The 23,622-nt window shown below is 47.8% G+C and overlaps 2 protein-coding genes across 11 annotated transcripts in view; one reads left to right on the top strand and one right to left on the bottom strand.

Moving 5' to 3' along the window:
- Positions 1-4,516: 4,516 nt before the first annotated feature.
- Positions 4,517-21,858, top strand: LOC130583631 (collagen alpha-1(I) chain-like). The gene is made up of 2 exons (XM_057383133.1): positions 4,517-6,527; positions 21,667-21,858. The coding sequence occupies exon 1, from the start codon at positions 5,032-5,034 to the stop codon at positions 6,121-6,123; it is 1,092 nt and encodes a 363-aa protein (XP_057239116.1). The 5' UTR covers positions 4,517-5,031; the 3' UTR covers positions 6,124-6,527; positions 21,667-21,858.
- TMCC1 (transmembrane and coiled-coil domain family 1) overlaps positions 10,307-23,622 on the bottom strand; it is a 78,777-nt gene continuing 65,461 nt past the window's right edge. For 9 of the 10 annotated variants that reach the window (XM_057383124.1, XM_057383131.1, XM_057383132.1 and 6 more), the window contains 3 exons: positions 21,857-22,791; positions 15,394-15,529; positions 10,307-13,057 (listed from right to left, as the gene is read on the bottom strand). In XM_057383124.1, coding sequence (XP_057239107.1) covers positions 12,743-13,057; positions 15,394-15,529; positions 21,857-22,791 — 1,386 coding nt within the window. In that variant the 3' untranslated portion in view covers positions 10,307-12,742. Of the gene's footprint in view, positions 13,058-15,393; positions 15,530-21,856; positions 22,792-23,426; positions 23,532-23,622 lie in introns of those variants that run through there. The other variant, XM_057383129.1, reaches the window with a different exon arrangement.

Here is a 23,622-nt window from a genome sequence, read left to right as displayed (position 1 = left end):
AACCAGCTCACATGACAAATTAAAGTGATTGATAACCCAGCTGCAGTSCCTGCTGACAAGCCCCATTGCAGAGCAATCATGCAGATTTTATGCACCCAGAGCCCAGGGAAGGGCCTGGGTCATGGCACACACCGCAATTCAGAGCAGTCTGACACAACTTGGCTGAATTCATCCACAGCACATGAAAGCCAAATGGCTGTCACCTGACAGCAGTTAATAATGTGGTTTCAGAAAGGATTTTTTTCTGCTAAGTTAATTTTTCAGGACCCTACCTTGCATCTTTCACCGTTATCTTTTTGTCTGGATTTTCTTTTGGCCGTCCTGGAAGTCTTTAAACACACAAACAGGGATGACACGGATAAACCAGCAGTATGGTTCATTCTAGCAGGGGTTATCGATCACAATTAATTAATTTGGGGATCCATAAATGGGACAAATCAGCTGTGATTCTCTTGTCAGCACGATAAAGTTAGAAGCAGCTCAGTGTGTATTTCAGATGTGCAGCCCCAGGTAGGCACCAGGGCAAGTGGGAGGATGCTGTGGTGCASAACTGTGAGTGCCTCTCCACAAAGAGCAGCAAAGGTGGCCCTGCACTGGCAGAGCCCTCAGCAGCCACTGACAGCACCCTGCCAGGGGATCCCTTCAGGAACAAAAGCACACAGGTCCTTTAACCATATGCTTCTAAGTAATGGAGAACTAAGAATGGTGACTGCAGCCACAGGAGCCACAGCACAGAAAGCCTTGTGCCCCAACCCTCAGGGAATGCCTAATGTGTGATTACTGAAGCCTGGCCAAAAAGTTTAACTTTTGTCCAACATGGGATACTGGTGCTTCTCCTCAGACCATGGGAAGGGCTAAATTGTGGGAAAACACCTTGTCTGGACCTCAATCATCCATGTCATGTTGAGTGCATGCTGGTTGCTCTGAGAAAACCCCTCAAAAAGTGATATTTAGAAGTGTTTCCACTAATGCCTCTGATGAGGGAGAAAAGCTGCAGCAAAAATGCAGAGCAAGAAAATGAGGGATTTCAAAATAATGACCTAGGCTGATTTCAGCTCTGAAGTAGATGGAAGGAATGGAGCTGGGATCCGCTCCCATCAGATGGAAATAAATTGGACTCTTTCCCGGACAGATTGGCCCCAGCTGGGAAAGAGAAAGAAGGCAAAGAAGGAAGATGGTTCAAGTAGGAAAACAGAAGCTCTGATATAYCGGGCATTTTCAAGAAAGTCAGATTAGATATATTATCCAATCAATAGCATTAGAAACAGCTGGCAGAATCCTGGGAAACAAGAGACAAAGCTTGTCAAAGCTGGAAGGTGGAAAAGCAATGAGGCTTCATGGGTTTCTTTTTTTTCTGACCATGACAAAAAGTGATCTGCCCCTCACGGGACAGAGAGGATGCACTGGAGGATGGCAGACTCCAGCGTCTGTCCCATCTCTTTAACAGACTCAGGCAATGCTGTCAATGACACYGTCATCTCAGCACCCTCTGGCTGGCTGGAGGAGGGCTGGCCTTCCAGGCTGCTTGGCAGGAGCCCTGAATATTAATTAATTAACACATTCTTAGCCAGAGCCCCAAGCATGTGTTAGAAACTTGCCTGGTGGAAATTCCAGCCCTTGGCAGACCCTCCCCTGAAACATGGATGGGTTGTCACAACTTGTCATTGTGACAACTACCTGCACTGTCTGAAATTCTCAGGGGTTCCAGATGCTCCAGACAAAAACCCCCAAACCTGGGTGACAGCCCACAAGCTGATAGCCAACAATAAACAAAACAAACCCAATTGCTGATTTGTGCTGGCTCACTGCTCCTCAGGAGGCTGTGGGGGGAACAGTGATTAGGGGAGCACTGGTATATCCTGAACCTCAGCCTGTGTCAGTGAGCTGAGCAGTTACTGAGACTGCTCGCACTGCAAGAAACAGAGCAAAGTCCAGCAGTGCTGCTTTGCCAGCCTCCAGGATGGGAGAGCACAGAAGGACATCCTGCAGCATTCCCAGCGGTGCAGCGGCGGGAAMGGAAGTGAGTCAGGGCTGAAGCAGGCTAACAGAGAAGCAAACATCCTCAAAAACCGTGGTCTGGTCTCAGACAGGAGGGATGGCCACAGCTAACAGGAAGCAAGGCAAGAAAAGCCAGCCAGTCCCTGCTCTGTTCCCCCCAGCCCTGGGAGCAAACGGGGGATCGTGCAGTGAGGCGCTGAGTGCTGCTGCCAGTGGGGCAGGCAGGGAGTCCTCRGGCCCCCCATTGGCCACCAGAACTTTCCTGGTGCTCAGTCTGTGCCTCCAGCCTGGACATTGCCTGTGTTATGGGGATAGGCCCTTGGGGCACCAGGGCTGTCCTCCCACTCCTCTCCCGGGTCCCTGAGCTGCTGGTGGCTACAGGCTGCTGGCTCCTGACTGTGCAGGGCTGTCCTGGACTGACCTTGTCCCACCTGTCCCTTGGCTCAGTGYGGGGAGATGCCTCAGCAAGAAGAAACCCCAGCGTGATGCCTSTGGTCTGAGTGGGGCAGCCAGGAGGATCTCAGAGTCTCTTGGCCCGTGACCTTTCTRAACGCCTTCATCGCAGAGGGAGCAGCGCTCTAGCACCAGCTGAGCCTCAGCACACCCTGCCCAGAGCCACAGGGACAGCAGGTACCCCATGCACATGCTCCAAGGGCAATCCTGGAAACAGAAGGCAGCAAGGTGTGGATCAGCTCTGCCAGGTGTCACAGCCACAATCAAATCAGCAYGAGGCCTGAGCCAAGCTTAGCAGGGAGGGGTTTCACCCATCCACAGTCCCCTGGGAMGTTGGCTGGCATGTGAGGGGTCCTTTGGCATCCCTGCACTGACCTTGGGCTTGATGCCTGCATGACTCTGCTCTGATCACCCCAGGCTGGTGTCTGGGCAGGCATTGGAGTGCAGGCACCCACTGCCCTGCTGCTTTCGGGGCAATGGGCACCGGCAAGCCCTGAACCAGTGCAGGAATTCAGCATCAGAGAAAGAAAATGGAACATAAATAAATTAAAACGCTTTGTAATCCAGACAGTAGCAATCTGTTGACTCCACTGCCATGATCACTGCTGCTCACTGGTACATCTGTATGTAAAGCACATTTATGCAAGCCTGGCAAGGGCAATTATCTTGACCTACAAACGCGCCCGTGTTTCCGTRTCAGGCATGGAGAGCAGGCAGGGCCAGCATCCCCGTTCCTCTGCACACACTTGCTGTTAACCAGCCGGCAGAGAGGAAGAGCAGAGGCTGTCCCCATGTACCAGCCCGTCACAGCAGCTGGCACCAGCTCCCTGTGAATGCCCGTGGCAGGARCTGCTTCACTGCTACCGACCTGTGCATGAGTTCTGTGCCACAGCACGCCCTGCCCGTGCCCTCACACTCCACCAGCACCAGAGCCATCGAGTCCAGCCCCAGGCTCAAGCCGCTGCTATGCAGCCATTCTGCTGTGGGACTGAGCCTTCCCCACAAAAGGACCTGAGTTCACATAGGATATACTAGCTCACTTGCCTTTTACATTCTTTGAATTCCTGCATGGGGTTCCAAAGAGCAGCTCCCACAACTACCCATACACCAGAGCAAAACAAATGATATCAACAGCAGAGTCCCCGTTTCCTTCTGTTGATTGGGAGAAGGGGGAGGACTTTACCAGCTCAATAAAAGCTCTTTCCCAGCTGTCTCCCAGCATTTCCCTGCTCACAGCTATGCTCTACCCCCACRGCCCTCGTTCTACAACCTCCCCATTTTTAGCTGGGGCCACACCTTGCCCGCAGGAATTAATCACAAAAGTAACACTTGGCAAAAGGTGCGGCTGGACTCGTGGTAACTCTTCGGAGGGGGATGTGGCACATGGACAATGGGCACTTTGCTAATAGGACAAAMCATCTTCAGGCTGAACTTGTGCAGRTTTATCTTGCCCTAGAGGCATAGGCAACTTGTCCTTACCAGTTCTGTCTGCACTACCATGTGCCTACACGCCTGTGGGCCATCTCCCCRTTGAGCTGGCACATCTGCCACCTCCAGTCGCCATCATTCTGCAGTGCTGTCACTGCAGAMGTCCCTCTTTCCCTGGCCAGTATCAGGAAATGGGGAATTTATGAATGTAGCCATTGTTCCTATGCTCTCTCTATCCTGTTCTCAAAGAACCTCAAAATCTCATATAATTTTTTTTTAATTTCTTTTCCTCTTAGGAACCTACCCTGCATCCAAGAAAAGGTTTGTTTGTGTGTGAGCTCTGTAGCTGGGGACACCASTCCCCTTGAGCAGGGCTGAGACTGGTCTTTGGGGAGCCTTGATCAGCATAGTTTCCCATTTGTTGCTGGGACAAGTCAGGAAAGAGGACAGCATGTTTTCTGGGACACGGAGGAGACACCAAGCCTCTAGAGCCAGAATTGCCACCAAAGACACCATGTTGGTAATAGGAAAAGGAGAGTCAGGAGCAGATCAGGCCAAGGTGCCCAACAGATCTGCAGTGGATGAAGCAGGGAGGAGTTTGTCAGCAAATCTTTGTACACTTCAGCCCCGCTTTAAGAAGAGGAGAGGAAAAGTTCAGATCAGACAAATGATAATAATTAGACAGATGATTATTTTCAATGCAAACACAAACCCAGCCATGCTTGAAACAGAAGCAGAGCATTCAGCCTTATGTGACTGCTGGTTTGAGTGCCATCAAGCGTGTCCCATGAACATTTAGCCCTTGGAATGACTCCCTCCAGAGCAGGGGCAATGAGGCATTGCAGAGCTGCGGCCTGCGTCTGCGTGTTCCCTTTCCACATGGATAACAGACCCGAGTGCAGTGATGCTCTGTGCGGGATCAGGAGAGGGACTGCAGAGCCTGAACGGGGAGATGCTCTTCTTCAAACGGGGAGATGCTCTTCTTCAAACGGGGAGATGCTCTTCTTCAAACGGGGAGATGCTCTTCTTCATCTGAGCCAGCACTGGATACAGGACTGGGTCCAAGCGATAACAACCACGGAGTTCCTGCTGTAGTGATGCTGAAGCGTGGGGAGAGGGGTCCTGCACAGCGGAACCAGCGCAGGTGCTTTGATGCTGCAGCCGTTTCCAGCGGCTCGGAGATGGAGCCAACGGGACGTTTACATGGCCGGGGCTGTTTCTGCGTCCGGGATGCCCCGGAGCCTGGGGCAGCCTCGGCGAGCTGTTTGTGTGACCGAGCAGGTCCGGGCGGCCACGTTCCCTCCCGCTCCGGGAGAGAACAGCACTGACCGAGCGGGACGCGTGGCAGAGCCGGGAACACACCGGCAGTGCCCACAGGCGGGCGGGCTGAGCGGCGGTAGCTGCCGGTGCTCATCCCCACGGCCTCTGCGCAACTTGCGCCGCCGCCAGCGCAGCCCGGGGGTGCCGGGACACAGCGGCCAAAGCGCAAACACAGCCCGGGCTCCGGGAGCCGCTGCCGGGGGGATCCGGGAGCCGCTGCCGAGGGGATCCGGGAGCCGCCGCCGAGGGGATCCGGGAGCCGCCGCCGGGGGGATCCGGGAGCCGCCGCCGGGGGGATCCGGGAGCCGCTGCCGGGGGGATCCGGGAGCCGCTGCCGAGGGGATCCGGGAGCCGCTGCCGAGGGGATCCGGGAGCCGCCGCCGGGGGGATCCGGGAGCCGCTGCCGGGGGGATCCGGGAGCCGCCGCCGAGGGGATCCGGGAGCCGCCGCCGGGGGGATCCGGGAGCCGCTGCCGAGGGGATCCCGCCCTGCGGGGTCCGGGCCGCGCTGCCCGAAATGGCCGCCAGGGGCCGCCAGAGACCGCGCGCCGAGCGGGTCCCGCCTCAGGCGGCGGCGGAGCTGAGGGGCTGCGGGTCCCCTCAGGGCGCGGCCGGGGCGGCGGGACCCGCTCGTGGATCGGAGCCGTCACGGCCCTCAGGGCCTCTCGTTAACCCCGAGATCAAAATGGTTCCCATCAGCCGCTCCGGATCTCATTCCTGCTACTCCGCAGCAGCAGCAGCAGCAGCAGCAGCAGCCCTGCGCCGGACAGGCAGTCCCGCTCCCTCCCGGGCGCCCCAGCCGCGGCCCCGGAGCAGAACACGGGAACTTTCGGAGCTGGAAAGGGCGGTTTTGTCTGCATCCAGCGGCAGGTCGGGAGCCGCCGCTCCAGGCAGCCCCGGGCCCGGATCTGTGCGCTCCMGGTAGCGAGGACTGGCCGGTCTGGCCGCTCCCAGCACAGTCAGTCTGTGACAGCTGGGAAAGCAATGGATGGCACAGATGGAACGCCAGCTGACACTCACCAGACAGTCTGTTTCCAAAGATGGAGGGAAATGCCGATGTGCCCMGTGGAGGAGGAGAGCTGATCTGAAATAAGCGAAAGACCTTTCAAAGAAACRTTTTTGGAGTAACATACGCTAACTTCCTGAGCAGTGTGGGACAGGGTGATTCTACCCGTTCTAAGGATTGTAACTGCCTCAAGATATGTGAGAACAATCAGGAGGGTCGGGGGATGTTTCATCCTTCAAGATGTTTTCTGCTGAGGCCGTGCTACATCAGTGAAACGTGACCTCTTCTTCATACAATTTCTGGTCTCCGGATCCTTTGCCCAGGTAAGCAGGATGTTGATTTGTAAAACATCCCATTTAACTCTCAGGGTGTGCCTGAGACAAGGATGAGGCATGCTTTCCGGTCACAGCTCCTTCCCAGAGGAAACCAAACCGCTACCGCCCACTCAGTCTGCTCATSTGTGTCAGCACCATCCCCTCCAGGGAGATGTTCAGCAGAGCTGAGGAGGAACGGGAGTTAGGCTGGCCSAGACCTGTTCACACGCGGGGACTGGGGAACTATGTGGGTGATGTGCAAATGTGTCAGCAGTGCCAGAATCAGGTGGAATCGAGGAGCTGACTGACAACACAGAGCAATGTGGTGTCACACTCATCTGCTTCTCTGTGCTGCCTAGACAGGCTCTCAGGGGTCCCTCACTACAGCCAGGGTCAGGGATAAAGGTGTTCTTCAAACAATGAACTGCAGCCAGGGGKGTCCTCAGGCTGTAACAACAGAGATCTGATAGGCGACCCCAATCGGAGAAATCAGTTGTGTGTGTAGTGGAGGAGCTTCTGAATGYCTTCAGGCCTCATGATCGCCAGGCAAGGAGAGTATCAGGGAGAGAACMAGCAGGGCTACAGGCACAGCTGCCCTGGGGAGGAAGGCTGAAAACACACACTCTTTCTTCCTATCCCGCTTTGGCCTTTTTCCTCAGGCACTATTACTTAGTTTTTCCTGTTTGACCAGGGCTGGCACAAAGGCMGAGTCAGGTGATTCTTACTCCTAATTTCAGAGGGGATCTGGCTAGGGTACGGGCCATTCAGCAGAGCTGGTTTGCCCTGGRATGTTCTATTTCATGCTAACTCAGGCAGCCAAGAACCCTCTTCCCATTTCTGCCAAATCCAGTTCAGCCAAGGAGKATCCACTGAGGCTGATGGACACTCACCACTCACGAACACTTTTAAAGGAGAAAGTGGATTTGGTGTTTAAGGAACAACTTGAAAACAGGGTAGGGACCTGGCCATTTGCCCAAATTTCCACCATTAGTACATGAAGGTATTATTTGGCCAGGGAGAATGACTGGTCCTGTGAAACATCAGCCAATTCCTCACCTCCACTGCTGCAACCCAGCATGGCCGTACCCTTGCTATGTCCCTGTTTGTCCCCCAGAATCTGGGTGGAGCTATTAAACCACTTCCCACGGACTAACCAAAAAATTGAGTAACACCACCTAATCCCCTAAAATATCAGATTATATCTGTTGACATGGGAGTAGGACTGTGCTTTCACCTTTCATCATCTCATGCCCCCGTTGAGCCAGTCAGCACTTCTCAGGTGACAGCCCCAAAAGAATGCAGAACCATTTACYCTCACAGCCATGTCCCATCCTGAGCCAGACAGCTCTAGTAAAAGCAGCACCATGCACTTGCTTCATCTGTAAACTGCTGGAATTTGCTTTCTGGTTGTGGGGAGATTACAGGGGGAAAAAATCCTGCAAAGAGCTGGTTTTGCTTTTTGATCTCTTACTGGTTTTACAGCACTTGCTCCTCTGTGAAAACAGAGAGGAGGAGTCTGTACCTTTCTCCTTAAAAAGTTGTTTCCATTCCTTTCTTGATTCTTTATTTCTGAGGCCACATGACCAAAATCCGAGAGGAACAAGTATCTTCTCCACGCCAGTGAGGAATATGCTCACTGCCAGCTTCTACAAATAAAGGATTCAGAAATTCTTCTATGAAACCTGGTAGACAAAATGCCTCTGTTTAGAGCAGTGGCTCAACCAACATTCTACCGTCTCTTCCCCTCCTCAGGGAGAGGGAGCTAACTTTCCACCAGTGAGTGCTGTCCTGCAGTTGTAGCCTTTCTCATCCAAGCTGAGCCAGGCTCAGCTCACATAGAGAGGCCCTGCAATCCCTAAAGGACAAAGTCCACAGGAGCAAGAGCTGTTCTCATTTGGGGCAGGGCAGGKCACAAACCAGAGGTGGGAAAATACAGGACCAACTTTGGGTCCTTTCCAAGCCAGACACTGCTTGGGTAAGTCATCTCACCTGGTTGCATCCACTTGCAAACCAAGTCACGGCGTGGTAGGGAGGGAGGCAGAGACACAGGGATGTGAACCCCGAGTGCCCGCAGGGACACTGCCAGAGAGGCTGTCTCGGGCACAAGGGAGGCTGGAAGGGATCACTGASGACAAATGCAATGCTGCTGCTCCTCTCCTCCATCTGCAGAGAGCAGACACTAAAGTCAGTCTATTCTCCTTGTGCCCAGGCGGTGCAAGGCTGAGTGTCTCTGACAATAGAGCTATGGAAAACTTGTTCACATTTTGAGTTCTTAGGGCTTAGCAGTTTTAGCACACCCCTCTTTTTCTCCCTAAMAGCACCTCCCTCCCCCTGCCCCCATCCCTTGGGAAACATCCAAACTAGACTGGTGTTAATAGCTGAGGTCTTTATTTAAAGTTTTTTATATACAGTAGAAGTGTCACAGATAAATCTGTGACAATCAGACAAGACAAATGTAAATCTCTCTCAACAATTAGCAGCTTAAGATCTATAAACTACAGTGTTACGTTCACAAGTGTCATTGCTGTACTTTTCCACCCGTGCAAGTGAGTTTTTCTGTTTATTTTTTACACTTTTAAAACACACTTACAGCTAAGTCAATTGCCTACAACTAAACCACCTGGCATACACAACACAGACACACAGGGTTTGTAACTCTTTAGCCACTTTCAGAATTCACTTAAAGACTGGCAAAACTACCCAATCTTGAACCCTTTGTAGCTTGGCTTATTTTGTTATAACGCTTTTGTTTTTAATTAAAAAATGCGTATTTTCAAAGCTGACAGACAAGTGCTTTCCTGTCCCAGTGTAACATGTACACAAGGCAACAGTTCATCTGATCACACCTAAGCATGTATGGGATTGGAATAAACCAATGGAGTAACTGCTGGGAGCATGCTGAGTATCAAACTAATGAGGCTGAAAGAAAAAAGAACTTTATAAATAAATTGTTTTTTGCATCAAGATTTTCTTTCTTTTTTATATTGAAGGACATGGGGGAAACAGATGAACCTCACTTGATCCCTCGAATGTTAATGAGGAGCTGCTGCTCTTGGAACTTACACGATCCAAAATACACATTGTATTTTTCTCTTTTTATGTGCCACAGCARTATGTGCTAAACATATCTAAGCAATTTCTGAATCACTTCAACTCCGAATATGAAGTATTTTGGGAAACATTCTGCAAYTCAGAGATGATCACTAAAAAGTTTTTATCTACAAAGGAGGCTGTTAAAGGTACTCACACATGCACTCACATCCACAGCAGAAACTGTCCTCTACACATCATCCAGAAACACTCCATCAGGAAAGCAAACACAACCATGTACAAGGGAAGGGAACTTTAAAGCTAGATCACATTTCCAACACTATCATATCATCATTAAACTATCAGAAATCATCACAGACTTTCAAACTGAAGAGGGAGGAAAACCCCAAAATGTTCTGCTAGTGCAAAAGGCAAAACACAGGGCAGTTGTGTTAGGATATGAAAAGTGGATGCAGCATCATACATGACATTACTGCAGACAACTTTCTGGAATGGAAGAAACTGTCGAGAGAGAARRAGACAGACATTTTGTCCAGACCCAWATGTATATGGCCTTCACCAAAGAGTTCTGCGATGTCTGTTTCTATTAAGCCTGCACCCTCTGGCAAACTAGCAAATGGTATTTACTTCATATGACAAAGTTAAGACAATAAATGAAATTAGGATATAAAGTAGAGGGACAAGCACTTCCTTAAATACTACAGACAAGTGGCACTGAGTGTCCAGATCTACTTTCAAATCCTTCCTGCTTTGACCACATAAAAACCTACCATAAGCAATTCTAGTGTGAACARAACTGAGAAGAGGTACAAAGGCCAGGTCTCAGAAATAAAGGCAACAAAGCATTWCAGTTATGTGCCAAATCAGTTCTTAGTTATTCACACATTTGTTTCTGACTAAACCTGCATAATGGGAAGCTGATAGTTACTCAAGGAATGTGAGTCACTAGTGAAGAGCCTCACTGGAGCCAGGAGCACAGCCAAGGGAGGGAATGGCCATGCACCTTTGTTCTGGCTGTGGCACTGCAGAAAGCACAAACAGTTTTGGCTTGAGTCAGCTGCAARTGGCAATTTGTGTTTTAATTAGGACAGGAAAGGATTAGTGCACATAGTGACAGAGAGGTGTGCTCGGATCCCTGGGGGAGGGCCACCTGAGTTTCCTGTGACTACGGGAAAAAAAAAACCTTTGGAGGAAGAAAGAGTGGATAGTGGAGGGCTTGCCTCTACTGGCAATCAGAAAACACTCAATGCATTAACCTTGTYTGAGGGAATTTCTCAGAACCTGGAATCTGCATCACAGCACAAGGCCTGTGTATGTGTKTGTGTATCCATGATGTACATGTCTCATATGTGCCTATGGATGATTTCAGCTGGTTCAGGACATTGGGACAACATACGGTTCCTAGAGGGAAGCTGATCAAGGAAGGAAGGAAAGAAGGAAGGAARGAAAACATAAGACCTAACTAAACACCTTAAATGGCTTTGAGAGAATCCTGGAGTCTTTTTAGATTTCATGGAGACAAAAGATGAATCTTGGCACTGTTATAGTGAAAGGGACAGCAGTTAAAAACCAGCACAGAGTGAACACAGATTCCTTGGACTTAAAGGCTGGCTGCCTGTAGGAACAGGTCACCAGCAATGGCACATTGCGAGGATTTGGGGTTACATTTGAAGCTGACATTTCCTTTAGAGATTTGTAAAGGTGTCTGCACCAAGTGCTGACCCCTGTGGCTGAAAAGGAGGATACTCTCTATGGCACACCACAGACACAGACACACAAATGATCTTACCAGAGCCTGACAGGAGGAAAACTTTGGTTTCACTTTTCAGGGTTTTTTTTCTAAAAATTAGAGCTATTTTTAAGATAACCATTCTTCTAAGTCAACTGTTGAGTCTATTTTTTTCCTTAACCTGTCTTTTCCCTAAGAAGAGATGAACAGAAATTCCTTGTTCTTATCCTGAGGCCAGAAATGGGAGATGACATGCAAACAAAAAATATAAACATACTATCCTTCACATCTGGAAAAAAACAAAAGCCCAGCATGACAAAAAGGTGTGGAGAAGACRGGTGTTTTCCATGATGCTGCATCTGTATGCTCAGGAGGACAGACAAATGGCATATAGTGCTGTGTTCAACAGGCTGACACTAGAAACTACTCTCTGCCCTCCTCAGAACTGCTGCAGGACAAGACGGCTCACAATTATTCACGCATTTCTTCATTTAAAAACATCACTTCTTTATTTGAAAGAAAAAAAAAGTAATGACCCCCCAACCCCTTCCAAAAAATCCCCCAATAATAATAATAATAATAATTATAATAATAGTAATAAAAAATCCTATTAGAAACAATAAGGAAGCACTGAGAGTTTGAGTATTACACTCTTCAAGTATGCTGTTCGGATTTTTTTAAATCTGTGAATATACATATATTAAAAAAAACCTTAAAAGTGCGACCAAGGGCTTCAGCTTAAAGATAAGTATGTCAAGGACTACTTCAAAATACTGTAGCATGACTGTGCAGTTACTGTGTATGGCATGAGGCTTCCACTCCATACACTCAGCCAAGTTAGCCAGCCTTACAAAAAGTTACTGAAGTCAGGTTAGCACAAACGGCGAACTCAGATGCTGAGCTGGGAGAGGGATCCACACGTTGTTTTTCTCTTGTTAAGGAAAGAAACCACTCTGAACGCATACATTTGGACATGGAATGTGAGCAGACTTCACAGTAAAAGTTTAGTGTTACAGGTTTGCTGTGGTACCATCATTCAAGGCTGTGCACTAGATTGAGCTTTGCTCATCTTAAGTTAATCATGTTCTCTTCTTCCTGACCGGTTTAGGACAGTAGTTCAAGCCACAATTTAATTGCCCATTGGTATGCTCCAAATTTCTGTATTTTTTTCATTTCTTTTGTACACTTTAAAGAATCTTAAGATTTGCATCCAAAGAGAACCATGCTACATAAAAATTATCCAGGATTCTCACCAAAAGAGTTCTTGAATAAAATCTAAAAAATACTATTGCAATGCATCTTGCAGAGAAAAAACGTTATTCTAAATGTAAACAAATTCACTCGGACACTTTAAAACTTCAGCGGAGTAGYTGCTGACTAATCTTTGCCACACTTGCTCACCGAGAGCGCCAGGAGCGAGCGGCGCAGCCCATTCCTGCCGCCATCATCTGGGGGGAGACAAGAACCGTTCCAAGTAGCCACTGATGGCATCCCAGTGCTTCCACAAAAAGGCAATGAAAACCACTATAAATAAAGTGCTGAACGTCCTATTGCGAGTCTTCATCAGGGGCACGACACAGTTGGCCACAGTGGAGACGAAGACAAGGAGGACAGCCATGACAGCTAGCAAGATGTTGATGAACTTCCCCAGTAGGTTCCTGGCCGTGGCGTTCTCCAGCCCCTCCAACTGCACCACTTGCTGCTGCTGCTGCTGCAGCTCCATCTTGGAGATGCGTGTCTGGCACGCTTCCAGGGCCTCCTGTGGGCAASAACACACACTGGGTCACTCAAGTGCACAACTGTCACTTCACCAGCCAGGCCAGGCCAGGCAAGGACCACCATCCCCACCTCACACACTGAGCTTCTGCCCTGCAGTGGGAACAGAGGAAGAGGTGCCATTTCCCATGTGCGAGGTGAGAAGCCCCTCCCTGACTGGGCACTTCAGCCTGCAACACACCACAGCACCTCATCTGCCCCCAGAAGGCTTGAATGGAGATGCCAGGCTGGGCAACCCCACAGTCTCTGCCCAGAAACAGGGTCTATCCAGACAGCTGGTCACTTCAGCTACAGTTCCAAGAGACCACTGAGAGAAAAAAAGGGGCTGTGCCTGCCAGAAATCTCCATCCTCTTCCTCCGTTCTTCCAACACTTTCCTTGAAGTGGCTTGTGCTTATCTGACCCCTCTGCAGTAAACAAGGCAACCTGGCAGAAAACTACACCAACAAAAACAGCTACCAAAGGCTCAGCTGCATTTCCTTGCTTAGTGAGTTGTGAGCTCAGGGAAAGGTCTGAGGGGCACTAGGGCTAGGACTGCACAGCTGCCATTGCAGGAGGAAGATCTCCAGACTCCAACAAGCTGTGACACGGGCACAGCTCCAACTGACACTGCGAGGGCTGGGGAAAGATATCTAGAAGGGTAAAAAGCATGAGATTTATGGAACTGATTACAGGAAGTGGAAAAACAAAAGCAGGTAGAACGAGAAGACTGCCCTGCATAAACTGACCTTTCAAAAGCTCCACTGACTTGGGGGATTTTGTCAGACCTTTTCACCCAGCTGAACCCCAACTGGACCAATCCAACCCACACTAAAACACTGGTGATGTGCAATGCAGGGGGCTAGGGAGAACGGAAAGTTTTCAGGCAATTAACACAAGAGAGATTTCTGCCCTTTAAGATAGAAAGTTGAGTATTTCCACTGATCTTCTCTCAGAGTCACCTTTCTCAGACACACAGGCCAATTGCAAGCATGATCTATAAGTCTGCAGCAGTCTTTCCCAGACTGATCACAAAAAAAGGAACCAGGAGTGTTTCTCTGCACCATCAGCCCATGCTCTTAAATAGTTTTTCATGCAACAAAACTAAACACTTCCCTTTTCCCCAGTAGTGCGGAGGAATAGGCTGTCCCAATTTCTAAGTTTACACTGAAAGCACTGAATAATAAAATGAAGATTTAAAAATGCTGTTGAGAAATCCCCACTTCAATCTTCTGCCTCTGAATTTATCGAGGAGAACACAACCTGACTGTCGTAACACTCCCCCAAGGGAGAGCCTCCTGTTTACACTGCCAGAGGCCATTGTACCATTGTCCACAGACACTGATTAAATTTAACTTAAAGGTCGTTGTCACCTGTTACATTTTTCATTGCACCATGTCTGTGGAGGTCAATGAAACGTAAGGACTTCTCTTTGGTTAAGACCCCCAAAAGCATGGGGCAGAATTGTTCAGCTGCCACAAACAGTTGTGACCAGGAAGGACATTTGATGCAACAGGAGTTGCAGCTGGATCCACAGGTGTGTGAAAAGCACAGCCTGCTTGGTCTCCAGAGGAAATCATCTGGCTGAAGCACCTCAGAGGAGGAAAGAGGGAAAACTCTTAGCCTACAATTCTCTGCTGACACTACAAATATCTCCAATCAGTGATCAGAACTGAGAAGTCTGTTAAAACTAGCACAGAAAGTACTTAAAATGGACAAGAGACTTGTTTCTGAATAGGCCTTTCTCTGTAAGGGTCAGCAGCTGCTTTGCTTTGCAGAAGAGCTTCCAAGACCTCTGTTTCATAGCTTTTTTTACATACTGAAAGAAATTTGTCTTTTAAAAACATCTCCTTATTTCTTTCAAGCCAACAGAAAGAATTATTTCCTGACTCAATGCAGTGCACACACGAAGCCATTTTTCCTTAGATATATGTCACCTGTCATTCTGTAAAACAAGTGRCACAGAACCACACCCCAGGGCCCAYGTACTGGGAACACTACTGTAAAAAAAGGTTTTTGGGTCATGGCCCATTGAGTGTCTAACACAATGGCCTGYRCAAAGAGCGGGCTCTGGCTTCTGCTCTTCCACAACTGATTCACAGACTCTGCTCCTACTGAGCAGAGGCTCCCTCTGTGTGGGGCACAGCCCTACTTCCCAGAGGAGGTTACCTGGAGAGCTACCCAAGGATCAGAGATTGAAAAAGGACCTTCTGGAACACAGCACTTTAGCAGTAAAGCTACAAGGATTACAGTCAAATATTGAAGTGCAGGAGTACTTAGAACTGAATGAATTCCTGAAGGAGCTGGCAGAGGGCAGAACTTGGGTCCTTGTGTCACTCACCTGGATGTCCCGRGCTCGCTCATAAGACTGATAGGCAATCTTTTCCTCCATGCTGGCCAGCTCCTGTTTTAAATTGAGGATCTCGTTCTGGTGGAGCTCAGTCAGGTCATTTAACTGCTCCTCAAGTCTTTCACATCTAGAAATGACAACACATGGTACAATGGCTTTAATGTGAAGAGGATAGCAAAATGACACCAGTGAAAACCAAGTAAGGAACACAATATCCTGTGTACTGTAACCAGCACAGTAGCACTAATGCTGGGAATTAGTCCTTTCTACCAGGTGAACTCTAATACTGTTCCTATCCTGGAGAAAAACCACACAATTACATGATAACTGTCAAGTGATGCAAGAAATCAAGACCGAATGAGAACAGAATAAGGTATTCCTCAAACTTCTGTGTCAACCAAACAGTTTCCTTCTAATACTATAAGCTCTTAAGCATTTCATCTACACTTGAAACAATAAGGGGCATAAAATGACAAAGAAATGACATGTGACTGATGCCTCAGAGAACATAATGTTACTGTCTGATCCCTGCATGAGGTCATATGGATCTTGGACTTGTTTTTTCTTTATCTCCCATGAATGATGCAACTTAACAAGCAAATACCATGGTATTACTTGTAAGAAGGACACATGAATCACTAACCTGTAGGCTTATTTTTCAGTGTGCTCCTGATGAATGGACCTGGAGCAGTCCTGAGGAAAAGGTTGCTCAAAAAAACCCAGGTTACAACAATTCCAAGATACAGTTTTGTTTTTCTCAGAAAAGCAAAAAAAAAAAACCAAAACCCTCTTTCAGTTGGGAGTTTTAAACTAACTTAAATGATAGCTCTGATGGTAACAAAGGTATGGGCCCAGCCTATGGTGGTCACTGTGCTTTTTCCACTCTGATTTTAATTGTCTACTCACTGTAACTGATGGAAAAAGCTTACTGTACAGTCCTTATCATCTGAATCYTGATACTAAGAACCAAGAAATTTCTAAGGAATTAACCACAGASAGAATTCCTTGTTTAAATTTTGTTTTCCTTCTGACTCCACCTGAATTTAATTCATATACAAACACACAAGATGAATAAACAATATTTATCTAGAATGAAGAATTTAATTGCAAGTTCTGAAACTAAGATACAAATCCTGCTTCTCATTTTTTTCAAGATTTGTTTTGGGGGTTCAGAATCTGAAGTCAAAAGCTAACCTTTAAAAACAGTTTTGGGGAGTTTGTATTTAACAGACAAGTATGAAGATAATTTTCATTTATGTTCTCAATGCAATATTACTTTAAACTAAGGAGGACTCAAGACACAGCATGACAATTTGCAGCAGTAAAACACATGTGGTGAAGCAGCAGTCAGACCAAGACAACTGCCAGCCAACAAGGCTCAGGCCAGAAAGGTTCCAGAAGAGCTGTGCAGCCATGCTGGGACACAGCAGAGAACTGGTTTCCCCAGACAGACAAAGGGAATGGCCGTGTGAAGACCGGCTAATGAACAAGGAGACCAGATCATTAATACTGCCACTTGTTCCCACACACTTAAAACCAACAACAACTTGCCAACAACCAAAAATTCACAACTAAACCCACTCTAAGCCCCARAGGCAGCATCAATTACTTGAAATATATTCAGTTTGTTAATATATTACAAAATTCTCCAGTGGGTTTTATTACACAAAAAGAAACTTAAGCATTTCTGAAAATAGCATTATTGTGTGTTTTAGCCTCCTCTCACATAAATACCTTTCATAAAGCAGCTGTTGCCAAGCATCTTAAATCCTAACAAAAGGATTTTTGTTCTCTAAMAAAAACAATTGTATTTTAATAACTTCAAAACTACCTCAATCTACAGGAAACATAYGGCAATCCTGCAAATCTGTATAGTTAAGAGTTTAAAGAGAACATGATTAGCAGAAGGGTTGATTCCAATCTTCCTGCCCTGAAGACTGCAGAACAACCAGCTTGTTCCTAACCCGTATTTCACTCCTTGCTCAACCCCAGAACTTCTGCAGTTTACACCCAAGAATCACCTGTGCTTCCAGAACTCACTGTGTCAGGCAGGCAACTGCTAGAACTGGGTTATTTGAAAAAACACACCCCTTCCTAACCTATCCTGACTTGTTTTTGAAATGACACATCCTCCATTCAGCTTCTTTTCATTTCTTGTCCCATTATATACAATAGAGAAAATTAATTTTTCCTGCTGTTTTCTACTGGTGTTCAAATTTAAAAAGCAAAGAGAGGTTTATGTGACTTATGAGGCCCGAAAGCTGGTTTGCATTCAAGTGGGAGTATTAGAGAAAAAAAAAGGGATAGACCACCTGTCAAGAGGKTTAAGATGAAACACATCCCTCTATCTCAGGAGTGCCAGGGTCTATTGAACAGACTAAACTTGTCTATGAATATAGCAATGCCCTGAATGATCAAAATCCACTTCACTTCATGTATGGAAAACTCCTCTTTGAAGTTCAAGAATTATTTTTTTACTCATTAAAATGTGAAATTTCTCCTTAAAAGAAGAAGCTCCAGCCCAGAAACAGCAGAGCAGAGTACATCATTGGGGTGCTTGGCTCACGTGAGGGATTACGGGAACATTTAATTTCAAGCTGCCATGTTGGATTTCCACACGTTTTCTGAAGCTCACTGTGTAGGAATTAGGAAGGTGGTCTAAAAAAGGCTCAGAAACACAGTTATGGCCATCTCATTTTTTTAAAAAGCTTTAAAGGCGTTTTAAAGTAATAGCGGCAAAATACATAGCTAATACAGCATATGGAAGGGAGGGATGTGATAAAAAAGACATTTGATCTGCACTCAGTTCTAYAGTGAGTGAAGAAACTCTGACCAAACTAACACTACAAAAACTGCAGTAGACTGCGAASAAAGTKTAGTATCTGTCTTCAAATGTCTCTCAAGATGGACCTTTCTTTTTATAGCTATAAAAATGGGAATTTTGCTATAAAAAGCTATTTCATGTGACCTTTATTTGTCACTAAATATATCTTTATGCTAGTGAACACATTGCTTCGAGTAGCGGAATAAACAGCTAAAASCAGTAGCTATTTGTAATCTGCTCCAAGTTTTCTATCTAGAGGATGGAGCACAGGCTGCTCTCGGCACCTGCATGCATCCCTGTACCTCAGCTCGGGGGCTCCCTGCCAGGAGCACTGACAGCTTTGCAGGGACATCCTGCTGCTGTCCTGGCTGGGTCAGCACCCACTGGGCCCAACACTGCCCAGCCACACTCCAGAACAGCCCTGCCAACCCTGCCCAGACCTCAGAGGTTTAGCTCCTTTGATCTATTTTGTAACACGTCATGAGGACAGACTGAAGTGTGACAAACAGACTACATCAAAACCCAGACAAATGGAAGCACCAATGACTAGCCGCCTGGCTGAAGGTTTTCTTCTGACAGGAGCATGGGAAACCCAAATACCCTTTCCAAGGCTGTCAGGCTTGGGAAGAAACCCAAACCTTTAGACTGGCCACACTCCAAATATGTGAGCTTATGATTTCATCATGTACAAAGAGGAACCTAAAGGGACATGCAAGATGAAAATACTCACCAGGAACTTTATTTCAGTCTCAACAGCACAGAAAGTCACTGCTTGTATCAGTAAACAACTGGCACCTTCCAATAATGAGATAAGCAACAAGACATTTCAGCACCTGCTCCTGGTGCAGAAGAACACAGTGACAGCCAAGSTGCCGTCAGACTCTTCCTTCCCCAGTGGCACAGCCCCAGTGGAGCAGAGCAGTGCTCCAGGGCCAGCATGTGCTGGGCAGCACAAGCCCACTCCACATGGTGCTGCCAGGCTTGCACCAGGGTGCCAGAACTGGTGCAACTGGACCGGTGAGTCCCTGCCTCAGAGACACGGTTAGCAAACTGGCAGCCATATGGAGTGATAGGCAAGATTTAGAAGCAGGGAGAGGGGAGGGAGGAGATGGAGGAAGTAATGAAAAACCTGCGGGACAAGCCATGGCTGATAAACAGAAGTTGCACAAGCACACAGGGAAAAARAAGATAGAACCTGCAAAACAGTAGATGACCTAAGAAAGGGGAAATGGACAAAGACAGGTGAGAAAGTATCACGGCATGTGCTTTGTTCCAGCTTCCAGATGTAATGCAAGGTACCCTCAGTGCCACCTGACAAGSAAAGGCTTCTCCAAAAACTTTTTTCAGCTCTTACTTAACTCTCTATTYGGTTTTGAAAGAGTCACATAAAGAGCACAGTGAAGAGGTATGTACAGCTTTTAAAGCCAGTAATGATTAATCTGAACCCCCAGCCTCCCAGCATCAAACCACAACCTCCGTTCCATTTTAGTTTTTTTTTTTCTGAAGACAGCTGAGGAGTAAGAGGGGTTCCAGTTGGAGGAACAGGTGCCACTCTTCCCTGCCAAGACAGCAGCACCTTCTGTCCTTGGACATATCACGTCACCTTCCACTTCTAGGGTGATGTTGGCTTCTATCATCATGACGGTTCAAAATACAAAAGCTATAAAGACAAGAATCTACTTTTGTACAGTCACGTCATCATCTCACTGTGATTAACCCATAAACTCTTGCTGATTGTGCAGTTACCTGCACAGACAAGGGCACTGAGTGTGGTTTAACTGGTCCTCTTTAAAGGTCACACCTTTAATTAATTTGCATCAACATTCCAAATCACAACTCTAAATTACTATCTTAAGCTTTTGTAAGCCAAATGCAGATTCTCCCTTTTCACTCCAGGCTGCCTTGGTTAGTGCTGGGCTCTGGGCTGATCTCAGAGGAGCGTTCTGCACAGGTTAATGGCACATGACAGGCATAACTTCATGGTGCACTAACTTCATGGGACCTACGTGAGCCTCGCTCAGAGGTGCTGGGCACTAACCAGCCAGTTTAGCTGACAACACACATCAGTCCCCAAGTCTACTTCCAGGCCACTCCTTCAGCTGTGCATATAGCATTCCACCAGGAACGGCTACTCCTGTATGTGTGAAACAGCAACCTACACAGCAATAGACAACAGCATTTCTCTAATGYGGAGCAGAAGATCCAGCTCCATGTCACTTTGGGATGTGACTTGATGACACTGAGGCACGAGGAACCCAAGCTGCCGTGCTGGGTGCTGGTTTCAGTCAAACTGCTGATGGTTGCAAAGCGGGATTATCAAGTGGTGTTGGTCTGGCTTTGTTTGCCCAAGCTCTGCAAAGCACACAGAAAGCCTACTGTCTCTACCAGATCCTAGCAGGCTAAGCCTTTTCCCGAGTTTTTCCAATGATGCGGCATCAGCATGTCTGAAGAGCTGAGGGGCAACTTCCTGTCACGCTGCACAAACCAATACAGCGAGTGGCACAGGGCACTTCAGCAAGCTCTCCCCACCCTCAGCAGCTCTGCTGTGCCTTCCAGGTTGTGTTTCACATCCCTCGTGACAACAGCCTGCTGTCCTTCACCAGAACATGGGCTTGGGCCTTGCATTTGTTACTTAAAGTTTAACAATCCTTTTGAATGAGATTGTACTAGCCTGCAGAAGCACAGCTAGTAACTTTTCCCTTTGGAGCCTGAGATCAAGCCCTTGCTTCCAGCATATGACAGGGAGAATGTTCAGATGTTCTGCTGGACAGCTGCTGAGAGCCTCTTCCACCCAGCAAGGGAAGGGAAGTATTCCCTCAGCAACTCTCCATGGGCAGCTTTCCTCAGCAGGGAGGTGGTGGCAGCCTCCCAGGCTGCTTCCCTGAAGCCATTGTCMCCTCTCCCCTGTGACATCAGCAGGGATCAGCAGTGGGATCTTATTAGGGATCAGCAGTCCTGCAGCAACTGCTCCACCTTCCATTCCTTCCAGTGAGGGGAAGGCTGATGGAAACATGGGTTACCTGCTTCCAGAGCCCTACAATCTCCATGACAAGAGCACTGTCAATATCTGACATTTAATTCAACTTCATTTCCTTGAGTCCTGCCACTGTGGGCTGAGCAGAGAAGGGAAGGGTTATCTTAGTTYTGGCACATGGGCAAGATCATGTCTTTTTAGAGAACCTGAAGAAAGCTGGAATRTTTCTTTCTCTGGTAGACTTGGATCTGAGAGTTGGAGAAGGCAGGGTCAAGTCAATGTCCGCATTAGTTCCCTGTCATTTATCTTACCCCAACTCTTCGCAGGATTARTGAAGGACAAAGCACTGTCTGACAACAGTAATTGCATCGATTTGGGATACCTTATTAGAGCTCTTTGGCTTGACTTTTTATTTTGAAAACGCTTTGAAATAACCTTTTTCTTTACTAATCTCTTTCTTTTACAGAGAGGGAGATGAGCAGCAAGATAGCAATATTTAAAAAAGGCAAAACTGGGAAGGAAAATCCCTGACAAGACCACAGAACCTTCCATTTGAATCAGGTTGCTGGGAACAGCCTGCTGAGTAGTACCATCCCCAACTCTGGTGCTCTGCAATCACAGCACTGGATTGTGAAACAAGGTAGCACAGCACATACCTGTACCGCTCCTCCTGCAGGGTCTGCATTATCAGTGTATAATCCCTCTGGTAGCGAACCTTAAGGTCCTCAAATGATTCTTCCAGTCTTGCCTGTGTCTCTCGAATTTCTTGAATCTCATGCAGTATTGCATCAAACCCTGAGCTCTGCATATCCAGAGTGTTTGTTTTGGAGCTGGAAGCTCCCACAGGGCCCCCTGTTGTGCTGTTGGCTCCCACCGAGCCTGATGTGGCACTGGAGCAATCCTCTTCACTGCCATATTTTGGGCTTGACTGAAAATTCTGAATAACACCTAGAGCCTTGCTTCCTGTCCCATCATCTTGGCCTTCTTCTAAGGAGTCTTTCAGATTAGCAATGTTGTCTGCACTCCCAAAYTTGTTCCTTATGAGGGAGGCAATCTCCCGGGGTTTGGAAACCACAGCTCCTGCTGCTGAATGCGTGGCCTGGGAAAAACTGGAAAGCCCACCTTTTACACTGTCTACCACTCCCTCACTGAAGCCAGTGACTTTTGCTCCAACATCTTTCAAACCCTGATGCATATCCCTGAAGACATCCTTTGGCTGCCGAGGGATCCCATTCTGTTCAATCTCTCGCAGCTTTCGATGGTAGTGTTCCAATTTCTTCTGCAGCTGCAAGATGGTCTGAGCTGACTTTTGATTTTTCTTCTCAAACACTTGCTTAATGCGGGCACTTTGCTGCTTGTCTGCATTATTGGCCAATTTCAGGTACTCTGCCACGTTGTCATCACGGGCTGTTTGCTCAATTTTGATCTGCTCCGTCAGCTTCAGTATCTTCTGCTGTAGGTGTGTGATGGCCACTTTTGTCCGCTGCGGATCTGGGGTCCCATCCACAGAGTCTGCGTTGATGCTGCCATCAGTGCTGGAGGCCACGGCACTGGAGGTCTGCGCCAAGCTGCTGACTTCCAGTCGCTCAATCTAAGCAAGGAGAGAGAGAATCGTGAGTGCTAATCAGCAGCTTCATCAACAGAAAACCTTTCTTTCTTTATACCAACCAACTGGGCAAATGCATGTAATTCTGAAAAAATGCATCTTTCTTCAGCTGCCCAGGGGACAGTATCAATCAAGAGAGCTTCATGAATTTTTCAGACATCTAGTAAAGTTTGAGAAAAAAGGAAAGCCCCTCATATTTGACGCCACTTAATGGCCCCAAACAATTAAAAACTCAAGCATAAATGTGCAACAGGGCACCTAAGCCTGGTAGACCGAGCATTCCAAGATATCAGTACAAGGGCAGGGGCTCTACTAGCTAGAGAGTGAAGAGACCGAGAAGGTAACTGAGAGCAGAAGCCACACGGTACAGCACACCCGAGTCATTCCTAGTGCTTCACCTGTTTGAACAGCAGCAACAGTGAAATCTGCYACAAAACAACCGATCTACTACAGTCAGTGTTTTTAACAGAAAAGTGGAGCCTGAGAGGCAGCCGAATGCACACCCCGCCGCGGCAAACCCTCCGAGCAGGTGTCTCGGAGCGGGAGGAAAATAGTGAATTTCAAAAGACAAACCCCACTGTTGGCTAAAAAAGTTAAAAGCTGTTTCAGAGTAATAGAACCTGCCAAGTACTCGTCGCGGACATGGGAAGGAGCGGGCAGGCAGGTGCGGCCGCACCGCCAGCTCCCGACCCGGGCCAGGGTCATTCCTTCCCGGCGCTGGCCGCGCTCCGAGCCCGGCCAGTCCCGGATCGCGTACACGGTGGGTGCCCCGGGGAGGAGAGTCCCCCGGGGAGGAGAGTCCCCCGGGGAGGAGAG

This window comes from Malurus melanocephalus, unplaced genomic scaffold, assembly GCF_030028575.1.
Source record: "Malurus melanocephalus ecotype Western Australia unplaced genomic scaffold, MMel_1.1 scaffold_607, whole genome shotgun sequence".
Taxonomy (NCBI): domain Eukaryota; kingdom Metazoa; phylum Chordata; class Aves; order Passeriformes; family Maluridae; genus Malurus; species Malurus melanocephalus.
Note: the sequence above shows the minus strand (reverse complement) of the source record. Positions and strands in the feature narration are given on the sequence as shown.